General features: G+C 43.9%; 1 protein-coding gene across 2 annotated transcripts; it reads left to right on the forward strand.

The window, feature by feature from the left end:
* Positions 1–9269: 9269 nt before the first annotated feature.
* Positions 9270–19350, forward strand: ALDOB (aldolase, fructose-bisphosphate B). 2 transcript variants are annotated; one of them, XM_050912987.1, is made up of 9 exons: positions 9270–9356; positions 15799–15920; positions 16201–16412; positions 16942–16996; positions 17151–17311; positions 17535–17618; positions 18101–18275; positions 18429–18628; positions 18850–19350. In XM_050912987.1, exons 2-9 carry the CDS (start codon positions 15809–15811, stop codon positions 18943–18945), a joined length of 1095 nt encoding a protein of 364 aa, XP_050768944.1. In that variant the 5' UTR covers positions 9270–9356; positions 15799–15808; the 3' UTR covers positions 18946–19350. The 2 variants fall into 2 exon arrangements, with proteins under 2 accessions (XP_050768944.1, XP_050768945.1); XM_050912988.1 differs by lacking the exon at positions 9270–9356 and adding an exon at positions 9524–9595.
* Positions 19351–21263: the final 1913 nt, after the last annotated feature.

A 21263-nucleotide genomic window follows, 5' to 3' on the forward strand; every position in this document is an offset into this window, starting at 1 on the left:
CTTAGGGCAACAGTAATGTTGGACAAAGTGAATGTTTCCAATTTAAGCTAGTGAGGAGGAAAAGCCCTTATTTTCCCATCCTTACTAAGGTCTGATCTCCGACCTCTGTGTGTTTCAAAGCTGTGGTTTTGAGCAGACCTTTCAAAAGCAGTAGTGGTTTATGTGAACTTTCCCACAAATTTCGCCTTGATTCTCCAAATTTTACGAAGCCTCTATTTGTTACTGTCTCCCCCTACAGATCCTATCTGCACCTCCACCCTTCCCACTCCTTTTTCTTGGAACAGAGGCTCTTAAAAACAAAGCCTCCGCTGCTTTGTTAAAGGTCACCTCTGAAGGTAGGAATAGGAAAACAGAGTAACAGCCATTGATGTTACACAGCCAGGTCACAAATGCACATTTTCATTGATACATTATAGATGTTATAAACAAGAAAGGATGACTACTGTTTTGGCTGGTATCATCACTAGTTGTAGTGGATCTAGGTCATTAAAAGAAGCCTTATCAGTTGCTGATTGGACTTAGACATTCAACATAAATTTACCTTGAATTCCTATCAGCACAGAGGCAAAGGAAAGATTAGACCAGGTGCTGCCATTGTGCAGGATCTTTGTTTCATTTTGGAGCTGTAATTCACAGTTCAGCCTGAATGGTTCATTCACTGCTCCTGGCAACAAGCAAAATACCCGTAGGAAACAAAGCTAGCTGTTCACAAAAACAAGCAACAATAGCACAACACATCAAGGGGCCACTCTGATACTGACCCATTAACTTAATGTGCTCTGGTTGTTAGGCGTTTGGGATAGGTACTTTGTACCACAGCTGTGGGCACAGTTAAATATAAAACCATGTAGATGACAGAGATCTCATACAGAATCAAAACTGGCACCAAAATGTTTATGTCTAATGACAAGCCCACCTTGACTTTAGTGGGCTTTGAATCAAATTCACTTATATGTGGAGTTTGGTTGAACTATTTTTGAAACCATATTCCTAGCTTTGGAATGAACCAAGTACAGTATTTTTGTCAAGTTTTGATCAGTGGGCGTTGTTTGGGTTTTTTTGTTTTTGGTGAAGGAAGAGTTCTACTTTGAACTTTCTTTCCCCCAGTCTCTCCCAGGTCATTTATGCCTTAAGCTCTTAACAAGTTTGGTTGTAGATGTGAAAGACACAAAACTCCTGGGAGATGAAACCAAAGAAAGTTGCACACCTCCAGCTCTCAGCGCACAATGAGTATCTACACAACACAAATGCATAATGCAAGTTAGCTGATAAATGGCTTCACAACACAGAGCAGTGCTTTGCTCTCTTAGTAATCAGCTGGGATACTTTTCTAACACCTTTGGAAACCAGATGTGAGTAAAAACTGCTTATGGATTCCATGTCATTCCAAACGCAAAGCACCTCTCCTGTCAGAGGACACATGAAAAATTGCATAGGCAGAACCACAATTCATTCACAGATGCTGAGAACCCCAAAGATACCAGAGTGGTCACACAGTGGCAGGTGGACAAACCTATTCTCAGGCTTTACTATAATATGGTTAAGACAGCAGGATTTGAGTGTCATTGTGTATTTATTCCACTAAGTGCCTGCGCGTGTGAGGAAATACAACTTGTTTGTTTATGCATCTTCAGCTGTGAATGTTTCAGTGCAGCTGCTTTCTCTTCACTCTTTTTCTGTCTTTGTAGTACACAAATCCAGGACAATGCCCTGTCCTTTTCATGAGGGTCCATTCATATTCAGTCTTGCAAAGAAAATCTCACAGCAAGGTACAATAAATGGGACAGGGAAAGGAAAAAGGAGGAAGGAAAAGAAAGAAAGAAACCTTAGAAAAGAATCCAACTAACTATGTGCAGTTAATAAATGTTTTGATGTGGGAAATGATTTATCCGTTTGTCTCAAAGTTATTTTCCTTGTTTGCCCGGTCGTATTTTATTTGTCATCCCAGAAGTCCAGGGGAGGTCAATAATTTCACGGAGCTTCATAGCTGAAAATGAAGAACATGAATTTGAGCATCCGTTCTAAACTAGAACACAATTTTCAGGGCATAAGAGATGAGAGAAGTTGACTGGGAGACCAAACAATATGCAGAGGACCTACAACTTGAACCTGCCAGTGAGAGAGTTTCAGATAAACCCATTGAGAACTAAGTCCTTTGTGCAAGGAGCAGGCTAGTAAATTCTTCAGGTCCTTCTGGAATAATTTCCTGAAGTGCACAATTCACCTTGACAACAGAGGTGCTTCTTTTACTGAGCCTGCTGGGGGCTATTTCTGAGTTACTCAGGTACTTGCGCAGTGCCCACCACGCCAGTGTGGCATTTCAGGCAAGTGTTCCTTCTTCTGCCTCTGAATTTTCACAAGTAGATTGATTTTTGTTTGTTTTCTGTGCCACATGTTTTATTAGAAATGACAAGTCAGAGAAGTGTACTTCACCCTTGGAACAGAAAATGGGATGTTACTGTGAATTCTTAATTCCTGTTGGATTTTGTTCCACAGTTTGGGCTAAAAATGCAGTTTCAAACACACAACCCTTTTCCTTCTCTTTTCTACCAGGGAAGCAAAGCTGAGTTGCCATATCTCAGCCTACGTAAGTTCAAGGCCTAGCATTAACTCCTTGAAACGCAGCCCTAAGAGTTTGGTTTTATTCACATTAAAACAAACGTAGTGACTATTTTTGAAACAACCAATACGGATTTTCTTGGGTGTTGATTCATTCCCAATAGTTCGGAGACTATTTTTCAATGCAGCAACTACTGCTTGCACAAGAAGATTCTTTCTTGATGGGCCAGACAGCAAGATTCAAGGCATTATTGTCCGAGACAATTCAGGGGAAGTTATTCAATTAAACAAAAACTACCTTTGTTTCCAAGGCATGTCCAACATAAGCATGATTCCGGCAGAACACAAAGCACAAATTGATAGGTCTCGATTAGATTAGAAGCCCAAGAGAATTTTCTAACTACAGTAGGTATCAATATCTTAGTGAGAAGGCATTTGAAGAGAGAAGTAAAAAGCTTTCCTCTCAGTTGTGAGGAGCTGTGAATCGCCAGACTGGGTATTTCAACAGCAGTTTGGCTGGATGCAGGGTGAATTACTTTTTTCCTAAAGATATTTACAAGCAAACTTTCTACCAAATAAACAACCTTTCTATTAAAACTCTATTGTCTCTTCTTTCTGTATGCCACTGTTCGTTTTCCTGACTGGCAGATCCATCTCTTTCCTTACTATATATGACTAAGAAAGATACTTCTGTGTTCATGCATCTGCATGCATCTGCATGGATGTGACAAATTGGATCCTACAACAATTCAGGTTGAAAAGGACCTCTGAAGGTCCCTGGTCCAATGCCCCACTCAAAGCAGGTCTTATTAGACCGGGTTGCTCAGGCCCTTCTCCAATCAAGTATTGAGGCCTTTTAATAGAGACCTGAGATAAAATCAAGCTCTAAGTGCTGCAATTTAACCTTAGTATACTTTTGTGTAGAAAGGCTATATATTTCACAAAATAAAAAAGGTAATTTTCTGTGGGAGACAGTTGTAGTTACAAAGGCACTGGCAGTTTCTCTCCCAAAGTTAGAGTTTCTTTTTGTGTATTTGCACACCAGCTTTATAGAAGTTGTATCCAAATTCAGCAGATGACAGGGCCCAAAATATGGTTCTGAATAATCTTCAGTAAAACATACATCTGCCAAAAACGCATATAGAATTAGGTACTCCATCATCTGTGCTTCTGCACTGCATGTGTCTCTGTTGCTACAGTAATTTCATTTCCACAAACTATCTGTCCTGACAGCTCATGCTTTGAGGGAATCCACCCCATCAGCCAGTTTATTCGTGCACCTATAGGCTAAGACTCAGCAATATCAGTGTTCATTTCCAAGACTTCGTTCTGCATGGCAAGCTACAAATGCCACATTCCCAGCTGTGTAACCACTGGTGATTTTTAAATTTTGATGAAGAAAAATAGTGGTGTATTTTCTTGCCCTGTTAGTAAGCCTCTGGCCAGCTATGTGTTCTTCAGTGCCTACTTTCTCTTTGAATTTCTGCCATGGTGTCCAGTGTTCCTCCAGCAGTGCAGAAAGCACACCTACAATGGTCTTTTCAGCAAACTGGTCCACTTCAATCATCTGTTGTAGTTTGTATTTTGCAAATTGTATGCCAATGTTAACATGCAGCACCTAAGTGTGCTTTTTTGGGGGACTATGTGCTGCTTAGATAAACAGGTAATAAATAGTTAAGAGTCTCCCATTATAGCAGCCAGTTGTTTGCCTGCTTGCTTTTTTAAAAACAAAATGTCAACAGAAAGGCACAGAGACCAGTGTCATTACTGCATTCATCTTCATATCCTGTTACAGTTACTTTGCACAGCCCAGAAATGTTGCCACTGGCAGCCTGATTTGAAGTTGTACCCTTGTTTGCTATCCCCACTATTGAATTTATTACAAAGATTTTGGTTTTGATAACAGACAAGTTATGTGCTTGCCTGTTTTTGATTCCCCGTTACGGTGTTTGTTGCAGCCCAGGTTTAAGATGCTGAGCACAAAGAACAAAGAGCAAGCAAACCCTCCCTGTGCAATCCCCTCAGTGCTCGTTGTGGGCCCGGGTCTGTTCTGCCCAACACCCTCCGTACCCTTCCTGATGTACGTGTCTGCAGACACTGCTGTGGAGCCAGAAATACAGGTGATTTATTTCAGCGGGGTTAAAGGCCAGGCTCTCTGCATTGGGGGTGAGGGCTGTAGGTGAACAGGGAAAACACAAACCACTTAATAAACAGTACTTCTGATTAGATAGGGATGAACAAGCTGGACTTTGAGACTGTTAAGCAAGACTGCAGAGTACAGAAAACAGGAAACGTCCAGCACGGTGTGGAGAGGTGAGGAGGAGGCAGACTCCACGCAGCTCAGGTCTGCTCTGATTACACTTTAACCCCACCGCACAGGCAGCACTCTCTTGGGGCACACAGAGCCCGGTGTTTTTCATGTGGATGCATATTATACTCAGACATTCTTCCAACTTCCAGTGTTTTTTTCCATTCCATTTCAAACCCTTTTACAGGCCTGACCATATACAAAAGTGTTGATAAGATTAATAGTACTTCATTTACTGAAGTGCAGAGGGAAGCTTTAACTTTTTCATTTTTCTCTTGGTGACCATGTAATCTCTGAAATTGCTTCATCCATTTCTTTCTTTTTAATCTTTCTTTCTCAGATGTACCACAGTTTGTCTCTATTCACATTTACTTATTATTTTCATTTAAGATGCTAGTTAATATGAGTCATTAAACGCAAAATCAGTATCGGAATGATACTGCTAGAAACACACAGAAAAAACACAATCATCAACCTGAAGAAACATAAGCAATTCTAAAATTTTTACCCATTGCCTTTAAACCAGGCTTTCCATTGATTTTAACGTACTTCTTCCAGCAACAGTCTTCACTCAAAACTTCACTGCAGATCTGACAGATCCTTTGACAGCAAGGTTGGATATAACAAGGACAGCAATTAAATTAACTTCTACTATGAAAATCCAGTACTTGCATTGTCAAACTCAAGAAAGCAAAATGACAAATTAAGACCTAAATAATAACCCAAGCCACCTGTAAAGACAGTTTTTAGTGGTCTTTAAGATTTTTAAATGTATACTTCTGTCAACATTTGTACGGTAATTTCAGATGGAAAAGTCAATATCAGCAAAATCTCCAAGACATTCAAATACAAAATTCACTTACGCTGTGCCATGTTTGTGAGAGGAAATGCTAGACGCTTGTGTTTTAACGTTATCCATCTCTTTTATAGCTGATCACCGTTTTCTGTTTCCATGCTATAAAAGGCACAACAATGAACATGTAAGCTCTCTTACTAGGTAGGCATCTTGTTTGCAGTGATGTTTCAAACACGGATTTGAGTAAACTATAAAGATTTTTATATTGCAAGGCTGTTTATATCAGCTTTCTCATTAACAGATAAAAAAGCCGTAATCCATGCAGAAAAACTTCAATCACCGTATTTAGTTAGATATGTATTTAAGTAATCAATTCTCACACATCCAAAACTCTCAAGAAGTAGTTAGTAATCCTTGCTCTATTAAAAGATTTTTCTCTTCACCAGAAAAGTGGATCAGCAATCACTGCAATACTCTGTAAAACTATTTTTAAGAATACCAGTAACTGAGAGTACTTGTTCTTTAGCTCAACTGCCCTCCCTTCCCATTCTCCCTGCCCTTATCCTCAGCCTGGGATCTTTGCAGTACTTCGCCCCCTTCCCCCTTCCCATGCCAGAGGCAGAGGGGGGTGAGGAACCCTAAGGAGGCAGAGAAGAGCTGGTGGTTCCTCAGGAACTGCACTCCCACAGGAAACTCTGCCTGCATGGCCAGCCCTACAAACTGCAGAAGACAAATCCCACATACCACTAAGATGGGTGGCAACACAAACAACAGTGGATGTTTCGCGCCATTACCGAGCCACTTTGTCACAAAGTTGTTATCTGTATCCCTTAACATTCATCTGCATGATCTCTGCCTCTCTTTGCCTCCTGTTTTCCTGAAGCCCCCAAATCTGATTCCTGACCTGCGTCCTTATCCCTCTGAACACACCTTCCACCAGGACTTTGGTCTTCCTCCCACTCCATGTCCACCAAAGGTATCCCAGTCTTCCTGTATTGCGATGCCTGTATCAAAGTCATGCTGTTCATGGCTACAAATTCAATCTCTGTCAAAGGAACATCTAGATGTAGCCACCTCTACCAAGGGTGCTCACACCAGCAGACAGCCTCTTGCTAGCTACAGCTGTATGGCTGCATCACATTACTCTAAAAAAGGCTTAAACAAAACCAGAAACCATTCCAAAATTAGTTGGATCACTGGAAAGCTGAGAGAGTTGGCAATACTATGAGTTCAAACAGTAACTCAATGAGACAGCAGCTTGGATAATACACCAATTTTGCTGTAGAATAATTAGTGCAGGCAATGATTTCATATTTTTTTATGGGGCAGGTTAGTTGCTTGGTTAAACACAAGTACACTCCGTTCCCCTCACAATGCAAGCTTATTCCTCTTACCATTTAAGGATACACAATACCACTATAACCTAATTTTTAGAGGTCTAAGTATCCCCAAACTATGATTATGCACCTGTGATGACGCAAGTATGTATTCTTTTCCAGTGTTGTTTTAATATCACTCTACTACTAATTTCTGCACAGCATGGTCAACGTCATGGGTCTGCATGTTAATAGTACTGAACCTTACAGTGACATTATCTAGCATGCTTGCTCATTCCATATTCTTGCCTGAAAAGGCTCCCATTCCTGAATCAAGTGAAAAAGTTAACCATCATGTCCTTTCACTTTTTTTTCTCCTTATTCCTCAGAATCTCTGCTAGGACCTGTAATCCTAGTGCTTGAAGTGCTGGATACTGGCTCAGAAGGACTAGAAAGGCACATACTAGCCATTACCCACCTGGAAATACACATACATACTTCTGAAAGAGTTAAGAACGCAAGGTGGGTGTGCAGGGGATTATCTAAAGTGGTTTCTAAATGTCTGACACTGTTTTTTTCAAGAAGACTCCCCCCAGCTTTTCTCCAATAGCCTGTCAGACCATATCACAGATGACACTGGGAAAGAAACAGTTCCAAGTACTTTCCTACCTGTGACAGCTTCTAACCAAACCAGGAATGATGGGACTCAGACTCTGATTTTCTCTGTGGCCCTGAAGCAGACCATCAGTATGACACCTTCTTGGTCTCACGAGGGTCTTAGATAATGTATTTCATTAAAAATATTTTTAATCCATACTAGATGCCTCTGTTTGTCGTGGAGAAACTTTAACACACCATGGGGTTCATCTTTCTGCTAGGATGGGAGAAATGGAATATAAAGCAAACACTGTAAAGCAGGGAAGGGTTTATGTCCATGTCATGTGTTACAGTATTCTTCAGCAAAAAGGTATGGATCAGGACAAAGAACGTTAAAACAAAACAACACAAGCACAAGGCCTTCAATTGGACTGTATCCTCAGCTTTTTCAGAGGTTTCTCTGCTGACTGTCACAGAGTGCTACCGCTGGCAGTATGTAAGCTGTTAAGACTTCCTACAGGCACTGACCTTGGCATGCAGCTCTAGAAGAGACAGGCTCAAGGGGGAAGTGCCCTAATGAAGACAGCGTTGCTCAGTGAGAGGAGAAATCAGATGTCTCACCGTGTCCATGTAAAGGCTAAAGGTGTCACTACACGAGCCGAACAAATGGATAAACGACGTCATTCTTCAGGCAAACACTGTCTCTTTGTGGTAAAGACATGCTAATGTCCAAGGTCGCAGAGTGTGTTGCTGCTGAGGGTATGATTGCCTAACAGTCCCTGCGCTGTACGTCCCTCCAGGAGTGCTGACCTGCAGTATGGGGGGGGGGGGGGGATATATAAAAAAATAATCAAGTCTATCTACCTGGATTTGGTGAATAGCTGTAGTGTGATTTCATATAAACTGGAACGCTGATATACTGTTTATACAGCATTAGCATTTTTCAAGGAAAATTTTGCTAAGCAACTGAGAAGTTTGTATGTCATTGTAATATGGGTAGGCGTTTCACTGGGATTTTGGTGGAAAATTTGGCTTGTACTTGTGCACCTCAGTGTGGCCATATTTCTTCTGATAACCATCATTCTCACACATACACGGCATTAAGGGAAATCAGAACTTGCAGTTTCATTAACCCTGATACTGTAGCATCACATTTTGCTTTTCCATATACTAACTGGAAAAGGAAAATATGTTTCTGGGTTAAATTTTCAAGTGAGGAAAATCAGTGTAACACTTAGGAAGTCACTGAAATGACAGTAACTCATGTCAATTAAGGATCTGTTGCATTGTTTCTGCATTTTGTTTTCTACTCTTCCTTCCTGCACTGTGTAGTTTCCTAAGTATAAGCTTCCAGAAGATCTAACCCTAAACAGAAAGTTATGCACAAGATCCCTGTAAACAATTTCCATGGTTCCTCTTGTAGCTCTTTTCAGTCTGTTTTAGGAAGAGGAGGAATAATTTGAAATAACTGCAAAACATCTCAGTTTCACTGCATCATGAATAGCCTTATATATACAGGGGAGGGGAAAGGGGAGGAACACGAGGAGCAAAACTAGGTCCCATTGGTTGTGTGTGGTTGTGGCCTGACAGCCAATGACCAACCTCGAGCAATGATATCTCCCCAACCAGCTTGGGGAGGAGGGAGAATGAAGGAGTGGAAGAGAAAAAAAAACAACCTGTCAAGAATTTTATAAAAGTTAGGGATTAGAAGGACTGGGTCTCTTTGCCTGCAACCACCTCACCAGAAACTTGTAGCAGCAGAGGCACTGTCCACAAACAAGTAAGTATAATCATTTCATTTCTAAACTGTAAAGGTGGTATGTATATCAGCAGCTGAGACACAATGTGTTTATCTAAAGTGGGCTTGGGGAGTTGTTTTTGGTTTTGTTTTTATTTTTTTGTTCCAGGAACAACTTGCAAGAAATATGCACTCAGCCATTCTGCAGTGATCTTCCAATGTGACCCATTTGCTGCTAACACTGGCTTTCTAACTTAGTTTAGTCACTCAGAACTCCTGGAGTAAGTGAATCCTTAGTCTAAGGGGACTAGAGCAATAACATACCTGCATTGCTTTCTACTGCTTTGTTTTGTATGTGTTTGTTTATGCTTGTGGAGTACATAAATTTATGTTTTGCAAGGAGAAGAGAGAATGACTGGAGAATGCACCTGGTCCTGACAAACACCAATGCTGACAGAAGTGTAATTATGTGTGTTCATTGTGGAGCTTCTTCTGAAGTATTAGTGCAGTAGTGTGGATAAGAGTCTTTGGCAGGGTAAGGTAGTCTGCAGTGCAGGAAACTAAAAACTGCTCTTGCATTAGGCTGTAACCTTTCAAGTTGTGAACAGCCAGCTTCAGGAAATTGCTCAACAAACTCAAATCCTCCTGAGTCTGTGATCCTCCATCACTTTCTCAACTATCCCATGTGCCTGGCACTCAAAACTATTTAGCTCACCTGAAACCCTCACCACCGCTTCCCCCAGCCTCCCCTGCTGGCATTACAAGACTTGAATTCTCATGACAGTCTGGCGGCATTTTTTCACCTTCTCTGAGGAGAGCCCAGCCCTGAGAGAGGAGGCTTCACCCTAATGACCATACTTCCAAGAAACCAGTTTATTGCTACCTCAGCCATCTCTATCCATCGTGAGTGCACCAGGAGTGCTCTGCGCTGACTGCAGAGGCCAGGTCCCTGAGTACATAACCTCCTTTCATACTTGCTAGAGAGATGAAATGGGGGTACATTTGCTCAGGGCTTGAGTATAGCTCTGAGGCTAATGTGGGAATCGGGACAGAGAACTGCAGGTCTCACATACTCCCATCCACTTGAGACAGGATGTTGAAGCAAGGTCCCTAGACAGAGCATGAAGATGGAAAAAACCCTGTTCTCACCCTCGTAAGAGAGAACAAAAACCAACCAGGCAATTTACCATCATATATGCCCCAAAGGACCTATCAAGATGGTGAAATTAGTGTGTCAATCAAAAACATCTGCTGCTTTTTCTAGGTGACAGAAGTCTGAATATCTCTTTTTATCCCATACCCTTGACTCACGTTTTAGAACCCAGAAATGAAACATTTTGCTATGCTGAAACCTTCACTCCCACTGCAAAGATAAAGGGAGAAACATCCTGTTCTTCCCTCAGAGCTCCTTCATACATACAGGAGGCACCACTGCCACTTCAACTCCCTAAAGTAAGTACTCACACAGAGTCACAGGGTAATTCAGGCAAAAGGGACATTAGGAGGTCTGTAGTCCAACCTCCTCCTCAAAGCAGGGTTAGACACAAGGTCAGACCAGGCTGCTCACGGCTTTATTCAGGTAGGTCTTGACAGCCTCCAAGGATGGAGATACCACAGCCTGTCTGTCAACCTGCTCCACTGCTTGGCTGTCCCAATAGTGAAAAAAAATTCTTCGTATCCAGTTCAAACCTCTCTAGTTTCAGCGTCTGCCTGTTGTCTCTCACTCTCCCGTTACATGCCGCTGTGAAGAGCCTGGCTCTGCCTCTTCGATCACCACTCTGTAGGTATTGGGGGTTGCTGAGAGGTGGCCCCGAAGCCATCTCTGCTGAAGGCTGAACTAGACCCAGCTCTGCAGCCTTCTCCTTGCAGAGCAAGTGCTTCAGCCCCCGACCTTCTCGGTGGCATCTGCTGCACTCACTCCAGTTTGTCAATATCTTTCCTGTACTGCAGGAGCCCAACACTGGATGCAGTACCCAGATGTGATCTAAAGAGCGCTGAGCAGAGGGGGATAATCCCTGTCCTCCCCTGGCTCTCTAGGCTGGACTCTTGCTCACACAGGATGCTGCTGGCCCTTGTTGCTGGCCCCTGTTCAGCTCACTGCCCGACAGGGCCCTGGGCCTTCTCCAAAGAGCTGTTCCCCTGTCCCGCTAGCCCTGGTGGGATCACTGCCAGGACTCTGCCCCCCAGGCAATGACTCGGCATTTGTCCTGGCTGAACTTCATGGTGCTCCTGTTGGTCTCTTCCCGCCCCCGTCCAGGCTCCTCTGGATGGCTGCCCAGCAATCAAGCGTATCAACTCGTCCTGCCAGCTTGGTGACGTCTGCAGGATAGATAAGAATGTGCTCCGTCAGCAGGATGGGGCCAGGCTTGCCCAGCCGTTCGTACTCACCAGTTTGCCCAATGTCCAAGTAACCAGACTTACTTAGAAATAGCTTTTTAATGGAGCTCCATAGAGAAGTGAGGCCGATAACTACATTTATCCACTGTAATGAGAATATAAGGTGCATAACTCATTATGTGTCTGTCTCTCCTAAGCATACAAGTGTAAAGGAGGAGTAAATCCAGTCAGGTCAGCACTGTGCTTCTCTTTGGAAGCAGAATCTCTTGTTTGCATAGTGCAACGACATCCACATGTGGTTCGTATTGCTAATTGTCAGAGATGATGTTGAAGGGCTGTGTTTACTAGTAATTGAACAGGAAAAGCTACATGCCTGGGATACAAACTGTATTTTGAGAGTTTGGTCCTGCACTTTTGGAACCAATTTTATAAAAGAAGGCAATGAAGAGACCCAAGAGAAAAACTTACAGATTCTAATCCAATCTTTTCCCGTCTGCACACCAGGACTCAGGTGAGATTTTCTGTAAGATTAGCAGATGCCAGTCACTTGAGGTGGTTGGAAAGAAAAGACGCCAATGAAGTATTAATGTTTCTAAGATGACCTGAAGTGGAATGTAACAGTTTGTTCCTTCTGCTGTTCGTCTTGCCTCTGCCCTTTAGTTCTCACCATTAATACTAACAGGATGCAGTGCTTGTGCTGATATCCATGAAGATATTTCCCCTGCAGTCCTCCATTGTGGTAGCTGAGAAAAACTTGAGACTTCAGCAGTACAATATTTACTTTTACAACTCTGCTGTCCCCTTTCCCCCCACCTCCACCTCCTGCTGGTCACAGGCTGGGGGCTGAACAAAGAACTTTGCTTAAGGAGCTGCTGAAGCCTGACAAACACTTAAGGTAGCCATAAAGCTGCGGGTTTTGTGCATTCTGTGCAGTTTTATTCTTTTGTTTTTTTCTTCCACTTTTTAAAAATGTTATGTAAGCAGTTACCACAAAGAGAATGCATTGTATTCATACAATGTCAAATCAATGTGAAATCACTTGAGCTTGTGACACTACGATACTAGCCCACAGCCTAAAATGGGTAAATAAAAATAAAATTTCATGAAAAACTTTAGTGGTGGGACAACTCCTAGATACTGTTACTGAGAACACAGTTCCTTCAAGCTTTTTCCTGCCTGGAAAAGTTGTCAAATTAAACAAATAAAGCAGAATAATAAGGCAAATAGGCTTCGTTCTTGGAAGAATGAAATGAGCTGCCCAGCTTTGGCAGCCTGGGCGCAACTGTTTTTCGTCAGGACCTGTAAGATGACATATCCAGCTCTTTTAAGGGGGGACATTAATGTTTCTGTGGATGTGCTGGGAGCTTACTCTTTACAAGGCAGTTGTATGAAATGTTACTGAAATGTAAGACTTCTTCACTCCCCTTTAAATGCTCAGAGAAGCACCTTACAGCAGAGACACCCTTTCTGAATCCAACGGGGGAAGATCCTCAGAGATTATGCTCCTCATGAAAGAATCACAGAAAAATAAAGTCCTAAATCAAGGGTACTTGACCGTTCTGGACCTTAGAGCTATCCCTAGCTTTACAACTGCTCTTTTGCACTCATTTCTTCCCCATTTCCATTAGAAGCACTGTGCATTTTATTCACTCTTGTAGCGCAGGAGGGTAGCTGGGAACCACTCACCATGGCCTTACAGATCATTTTGGGGAGCCTTTTGGCAAATCTCCACCTACTCCTTCACACTCAGTGAGATACTTGCATAGAAACTGAAACTAACCTGCTGTCTTCCAGTTCATCATTGTGGAACTACACTGTATTGTTTCAGTCTCTCAGGGTACTCACTTGGACCAGCATTATCCACTGAAAACTCGTATTTCCATATTTTGGCAATTTGCTTTCCAGGCTGGTTTTGAGTGATAACTGTCTCTTTGTTATCTTTATGCAAACACTGGAAACAAGATACAACAGACATTAGTCTCATTGCTTATTGCATTGCTGGAGAGAAAGTATACCCATAATAACATAACTAGAGTGACTGATGAACTTGTAATTCAGCTAGCTGGATTTAAGATTATCTGCATACACCTACTCATGCTGTAGCATACCTCCAAACTGCAGCTCTGAAATCCCATTACTGATTTAGCAATTCATTAGCTTTGACCTTGGACAAGATCATATTATTGCCAGATCACAATTTTCCAGTCTTTTTGCAGAGACTGTGAACTACTGGAGTGATTCCTCATCATTTCACATAGCAATTTATTTAACAGTGCTATGGTTTTGACTGAAGTGCTTACAACACAAACTATTATTACAATAATCATAATAACAAGCCAGTTTCCTATTTCTAAGAGACGTATCAGACACAGAAAGCAGGTGAGGGGTAAGGAGAGTTACAGGTGAACTTAATTAGCTATGCAGCATAAACGATAGCTCTTCAAGTTCTTTTAGGTGGGCTGAACAGGATAAGAGCTGGGAGTGATGGAGTTGTGGTCACCACAGTGGAAGGATGCTTCCCAGAGCTCTGGCCACAGCCTGGCATACAGAGAGAGGAGTTCAGCAAAGCCTGCTTTTGCAGGACCACAGCAAGGCATTTCAGCGCTTGGAAAAGGAGGGAACCCTCCCTCATTTGACGCAGTCTTCATTATGCACTCCTTCAAATTCCCTCTAAACCTAGAATGACTCACCGATGATAAGTTGCATAGGATGAATTCTAGTCTCAAAAAAATCACAAAAAGGTAAAGCACACATCTGGACACTGCATCTGACTGGTCTGTACTGGTAGACAATGCTATTTGAATCTTGCACAATAACGTATACCAATACCAAAGTACCTTCAACTATAAATCAGAGCCACGGATTTATAGCTGTCACAGTACTGTTATGGCATTGTTGCCAGAACATTTTGGCACCATTTGGCATGGTGCACAGAACTCTGTTACCCTGTCATGAGTAGCAGCCAGACCCCTGATCATTTCTCCCCATTACGCCCTTCAGCAGGGAGGGCAAGATAAGGATTTCCTGGCAACATAATAGCTGTGTGCAGGGAAAAAGGATGGAGAACTTGGCCGCGTACACGCTTATATGGGGAGACATATTTGCTGGCCATCTCCAACACGTGGTGAAATGGGAAATGGCATGTTCTCACCCCTCTCTAAGGCTGAGTTTGGGAATAGAAAATGCAGACACTGCCCAGAGGCCTGCCCCTCTGGAGGAAAACTTGATATTGGAGATCTTTTGTGTTGGTTTTAATGATTCATCTTGTGGATTTACCACCCGCTGATAAAAACATGGGTATTGCTTTAGCTATCGCATATGATAAACAGAGGGAAGAGAGTCTTTATGTCTCAGGCTCACAGGCTTATCCACATAGGGAAGTAACTTGGACTAGTCAGACTATCTGAGAAACTGTAATTTAATGCCATATAATCAAAACTTCAATAAGATCAAGCATTTTGTCATAACAAGACAGAACCTGGATTTCAGGTGCTGGGTATCTGCAGCTGGTAAGCCTCTGCCACAGCAGAAAAGACAGAAATGGGTGGTGAATCCTTCTAAACCCTCAGGTCTTACATAAAGTAAGCAATGCACTACAGTTCTGAAAGCAGCCATGGGGAGGAGAGAATTACAAAGCAAGGCAGGAGGGTGGGGATGGAAAGTCAACTAGACAAAGCAGCAAATACTGCCAACACAGGCCAGGGCATGGGAGAGGGGCATTGTTAGGAAATGTGTAAAGGTAAGCAATGTGATAATTGGCATTCTTCTGATTGGGACCAAAAAGTCATAAGTGCTTTGCAAAGAAGTTTGCAGAGTCTGCAATTAGCATACTTGTTAGCTTGGTGCATGTTTTCATGACAGACTGACCTTCCTTTAGTCTCTGAGCAAATCCATGTAAAAAGCAGAGTCTTTCCCACTTTGGTTCTGGAAGGATGTGTTAGGTTGTGGCTCCTGCATTTCTCTCTCCTGGTTTTGCCAGACAAACCAAGCCAAGAAGAACTCGAATGGATTTCTGGGCATGTGCCTATGATAACATGGACCAGACAAGCACCGAGAGCCCTCCAACAGAAATACCTGAGTGGTGTCTCTGGTTCACAGTTTGTGTATACAGTCTCCCCCAGCTTGTAACAGTAATTCTCTTCCACAGGGAAGTCAACATGACCCACCAATTCCCAGCGCTGTCTCCAGAGCAGAAGAAAGCTCTTTCAGAGATTGCTCAGCGGATTGTGGCTTCAGGAAAGGGGATCTTAGCTGCAGATGAATCAGTGGGTGAGTTCTGGATATCAATCAATTAGCAGTACCCAAGACTTTTTTTCTTAAGTTTGCTTCACCTTTGAAATCAGTGGAGTAAATTAAAAACACTTAAAAACTGTTGACTGAGCAGGAACAACTCAGCCAGGCAGGGCTGCATGTATAGCAACAAAAGCTGACAAACTATGGGTTGAGAAGAGAAGCTCTGCACTGAAGCCCCAGTTCATTACTACATACTGGGACCAGGAGGCCAGCCAAGCCTAACACCTCTCTGTCTGACCTTTGTCCATGTCGCTAGGTACCATGGGGAACAGGCTGCAGAGGATCAATGTGGAGAACACAGAGGAGAATCGCCGGGCTTTTCGAGAGATCCTCTTCTCTTCAGATGCTTCCATCAACCAGAACATTGGGGGAGTGATCCTCTTCCATGAGACTCTTTATCAGAAAGACAGCAGTGGAAAGCCATTTCCAGCTCTCATCAAAGAAAAAGGCATTGTGGTGGGAATAAAGGTGAGTATCTGTACGTGTCTGGCTGGCAGCATAATCCAAACTGCATTTCCAGTGAAAATAATATATGGGGCTGCACTCTCTCCTGCCAAACACTTTTTTTTCTTTTCTGTGCTTGGTTTTAAAATCACTAGAGGATCTCTGCCACCATTCTCTGCATTGCCTTTGTACAACTAACCAGGGGCACACTTGCATTTGATGCAGGAACTTTTCATCCACCAACTCCCATCTACTCACCATTCACTGCAATTAAATCTCTCCATGCGGTAACCTAAATCCAGTCCTTTCCGCATCTGACAGAGCTCTCGAGCCGTTCCCTGCAGCCATCTACACATTGCCCCTTCCTCTCACCCAATTCACTCCTCTTCTTCCCCTTTGCTCCAACATTTCCCTCCTTTGCACCCTTAGCGTGTTCAGCCTCGTACTTTACTCACAGTCAGCCTGCAAAGACAGACTAGCCATGGGTAAGAAGACAAGGATGAGACTGATCTCTGTCTCTCTGTAACCCTTCCTGTTTTCCTGGTCTCTACAGCTGGATAAAGGCACAGCACCCCTAGCAGGAACAAATGGAGAAACCACCATCCAAGGTAAGGAGAGCTCTAAGGAGCCTAAGCTATGACTGGTGCAGCAAAAGCCATGGAGTGACTCACCTGAGTTGCAGCCTTGGCTGGTGTCATGGTACTTTTCAGAGCTATGTGCTGAAGAACTGCTCTCAGTGAAGCACTGTTCTTTCATCTGCAGGGCTGGATGGACTGGCTGAGCGCTGTGCCCAGTACAAGAAAGATGGTGCTGACTTTGGCAAGTGGCGTGCAGTGCTGAAGATAACCAGCACAACACCCTCTCAACTCGCCATCCAAGAGAATGCCAACACATTGGCACGCTATGCCAGCATCTGCCAGCAGGTATCTACCCTCCAGCAACCTTCCCTGAGATGCTGTTGCCCCTTCTCACTGTTCCCTGTGATAACATGCTAGGTAACTTGAAAGGCGGATCTCTGTGAGGGTTTTGGGAAAGATGAGGAAGAAGGGCAGTGCGGCAAGAAGGAATACCACCAAAATCAGGGTAGACAACAAGAACAGTTTTTATTCCACACTACTAAAGTCTTCCTTGTTTTTCTTTTCTTAGCATGGCTTGGTGCCCATTGTGGAGCCAGAAATCTTGCCTGATGGAGACCATGATCTCCAACGCTGTCAGTATGTCACAGAAAAGGTAAGAGATTCCTGCCGCTTTCCTCCCCTTCACAAATCAGTAGCTAATCTTACGCAGTTTGTGCTCACAGACCTCAGAGTTTTGACCAAAAAGGTACTTCATAACTGCATCACAAAAATGAGTTGCTCACAGTCAAGTAATGAGTTAATAGCGAATGTGAGAGTAGAATCCATGCTTTTGCATTTCCACTCAAACCACCAATATAAGCATTCTTGATCTCAAAAAGATGCATTGGGAGCAAAAACACATACCCCTCTTTCAGTACATCAGTTTGCAGGGACAAATCCAGTAAATACGAAGAGTGGTATCCTGGTCATTTCAAAAGCAGTGGTGTCTCCAGGGCTGCAACCCCTGTGATAAATTTCATGAGAAAGCAAAATTCAATTTGATCTTCTCACACTTCCAAGGAATAAGCTGTCTTTCCACAGCAGGTTGAGGTGAAGATTTGAGCAGAGGTCTGTATTCAATCCTCCTGTTTTCAGGTTCTGGCTGCTGTCTACAAGGCCTTGAATGATCATCATGTGTACCTGGAAGGGACACTGCTGAAACCCAACATGGTGACGGCTGGGCATTCCTGCCCCAAGAAGTACACCCCTCAGGATGTAGCCGTAGCAACTGTCACTACTCTTCTCCGCACCGTTCCTGCTGCCGTTCCTGGTGATTCCCGATTCATTCCTATGTTTCCATTCATACTGTCACTCTTGCTGGCTTTGCTCCTACATCTGACACACGCTCCTCTGGCATGTAAAGGCCAGGGATTGTGGTGGCTGCAGCACTCTGTTTCTAAGCCTCGAAACCTCTTTCTTGCAGGAATCTGCTTCCTGTCCGGAGGTCAGAGTGAAGAGGAGGCTTCTGTCAACCTGAACGCCATGAATCAGTCCCCTCTGCCTAAGCCTTGGAAACTAACCTTTTCGTATGGGAGAGCCCTGCAAGCCTCTGCCCTGGCAGCATGGGTGGGCAAAAGCGAGAACAAGAAGGCTGCACAGGAGGCCTTCCGCAAGCGGGCACAGGTATGAGGCTTCCCCCCAGTGCAGAGAGGAGCTGCTCACCATGAAGGTGACGTTGTCACCTTCCTAAGGTTCCTCTTGTTCCCACCTCTCCTGGTGCTTCATGTTCACCAGGGATGTTATTCTGTTATTTTTGCCTTGCTTGGTTACTCCTGCTGTCTTTCTACATCTGTCTTTCTTACTCCAAGCTAACTGGTTTCCCCTCCTTTCTGTTTCTTTTTCAGATTAACAGTTTGGCTTGCAGAGGACAGTATGTCGTGTCTGGGAAGACTGACACAGCTTCCACGCAGTCACTTTTCACTGCCAGCTACACCTACTGAAAGTGCAGGAACCTTCCTTCTTCCTGTCCCTCTTCACAAGGTGGAAGATGTTCAGAAATGAAAGAAAAACAAAGAAATCTAATTTCCCTTACCCTAAACAAAACTGGAGATAAAATGGATTAGCTTCCTCTCCACCCTTTGCTCCCACAAGTTACCGAGGGAATATTCTTGTTTCATCTGCACATTCCAAGGAAGGGGAATTCTTTCCATACAACAAACAACAGCTGCTAATGAATCACAAACCCACTCTCCCTCTGGTTTAAACTTAGTCCCCAGAATGGTAGGCAGATTAAGTAGCTCCCTAGCAATTCAAATACATACCCTTGCCCATTACTGCATTTTGCAGCCAAAATCCTGAATTACAAAACCTGACTGTGTCTTCAATCATGGGAATAAAACAGTAATTGAAAACTAATCTCCATCTCACAATTCTTTATTCTGTATAAACTTCACAGCTTCTTTCACACATCTGTGCTTTTCAGTAACCTATGCAAAGATTAAGTCACAAAGCACTACTGCTGGTGAGTTTGGGAAACCCTGAGGAGATCAAAGGGAAATAATCCAGTAGTGATACAGCTGGAGAGGTTAATCCTGCTGACTGAAGTCTGACAGACACTGAGAAAACTTGAGAGATGTATATGGCAAGCAGTGCATGGGACTCAGGCCACAGATAAATAACACTACCTTCAGAAGGTTCTCGTGTCTCTGGCGAGTCACGGTTGGTGTGATGAGGCTGCTATACACTGAGTTAGGATTGCACAGGTTGAGTTAGTGCTGTGCAAAGACTATCGTTCCAAAGCGCTTTTACGGTGGCATTTTCGACAATAATTAACATAAAACATGTAGGGAGGCATCTTGGCCTACCCTGTTGGCATAGCTTGAATAATTAGGCTGATGTTGAAGGCCCACAGTTTGACCTTTGGTATGTTGCTGTGTACCTGTTAGAGATGTAAGCTTTGCTAGCTAAAGCACAATTAGACAGCTGTTATGAAAAAAGGCATAAATGGCAGAAACAGCAGACCGAAGGTTATACAAGAATATTTGCCCAGCAACACGCTACACTAATCAACTAGTGACACCTTGGAGCAGCCCACTGACTAGCAAAGACCAAGCAACCCAGAAGACACCCCGTCCTGCCTTCAGGGCCACCTGGGACCAAGCCTGCGCAGCCGGAGCCACCCTGCTCTGCAGGCTGCTCCTCCCAGCCACAGGCACCCACTGCTCCTGCCAGCAAGGAGAGGGAAAATAGGGAAGATCGCTGCCCTGTAACCTCTTTGTGTTCTTTGCATTAGTAACCATTCTTTCACACAGGCAATAAATAGCCAAACTCTGTCACACAAATCTAATCGTTGCAAAATTAATGCATGCATTTAGTCTGTCCTGACCTCAACCATGAACGAAGAGCAAGTGACTTGCCAAAGAACACTCCAGAGACTGATACCAGAGTCAGGAACAACACCTCTTCTCTGGTTCGGTTGTGGTCCTGTAGGTCTCCACACACCTGAGTTCAAATAAACCTCTGCTCCTGATGAGAAGCATCCTACTGATCTTCTGACCTACGTAGATCGCTTCTCTTAAAATTGAGAGTGGGAAAAATGTTCCCCCAAATTGGCAAAAGAAACCCTCTCACACTTTATAAAACTAAAGCTGTAACTTTGCTAAATAATTCCTGCTCCTTTGCTGGACATCTGTCACACATGCTGTGCCTGATGCAGCTGGCGGTTGTGCCCAGGCTCCTCATGCTTCTCTTTGACAGAGGCGTTGGTGACCAGAGCAAGAGGATGTCTGCTGAATGTACTACCACGAAATCAAAGCAAGGCTGTGTACAGATGAAGCATTATTTCTCGCTTTTAAAAATGAAGATCCTTTTAAAAAATAGGAAAAGTGATAGTCTCATATCATTGCATGCCCGGATCAGACATGGGGCCTACAGAACAAACTCCCTGTGAAAACGGGCTGGCTGACAGCACCGGCCACCATCACACCCCAAAGACGGGATGAAAACCTCCAGAGACAGCTGCCAAGAGTCTTTGACTGGCAAAAATACACAGCCATCGCTGAAGTCACAGCGGGTGACGACATACGTCCCTCTCTCATGTTGTTTTAGTCCCACACGCTCTGTTGCCAGACCTCCTTCCCACGCCTGCTAGCACGGCCTCTGCCGTGCCCGCCCCGCGGGGTGCGTGGGGCAGGTGAGGCGACGGCTGCCCCCCACCGCCGGACTGAGGGGACGGCGGCGGGGGGGGGGCGGTTCGGGGGCGACCGTTAACGGCCGGCGCGGCCTCAGCCGGGAGCGCGGCGGGACTACAGCTCCCGTG

The sequence above is a fragment of the Gymnogyps californianus genome, chromosome Z (genome assembly GCF_018139145.2).
Source record: "Gymnogyps californianus isolate 813 chromosome Z, ASM1813914v2, whole genome shotgun sequence".
Lineage (NCBI taxonomy): Eukaryota > Metazoa > Chordata > Aves > Accipitriformes > Cathartidae > Gymnogyps > Gymnogyps californianus.

Coding starts and splice junctions, on each gene's coding strand:
- ALDOB (XM_050912987.1), top strand. CDS start 15,809: ATGACCCACCAATTCCCAGCGCTGTCTCCAGAGCAGAAGAAAGCTCTT. Junction 17,619..18,100: donor GTCAGTATGTCACAGAAAAG/GTAAGAGATTCC, acceptor TCCTGTTTTCAG/GTTCTGGCTGCTGTCTACAA. Junction 18,629..18,849: donor CCTTCCGCAAGCGGGCACAG/GTATGAGGCTTC, acceptor TTTCTTTTTCAG/ATTAACAGTTTGGCTTGCAG.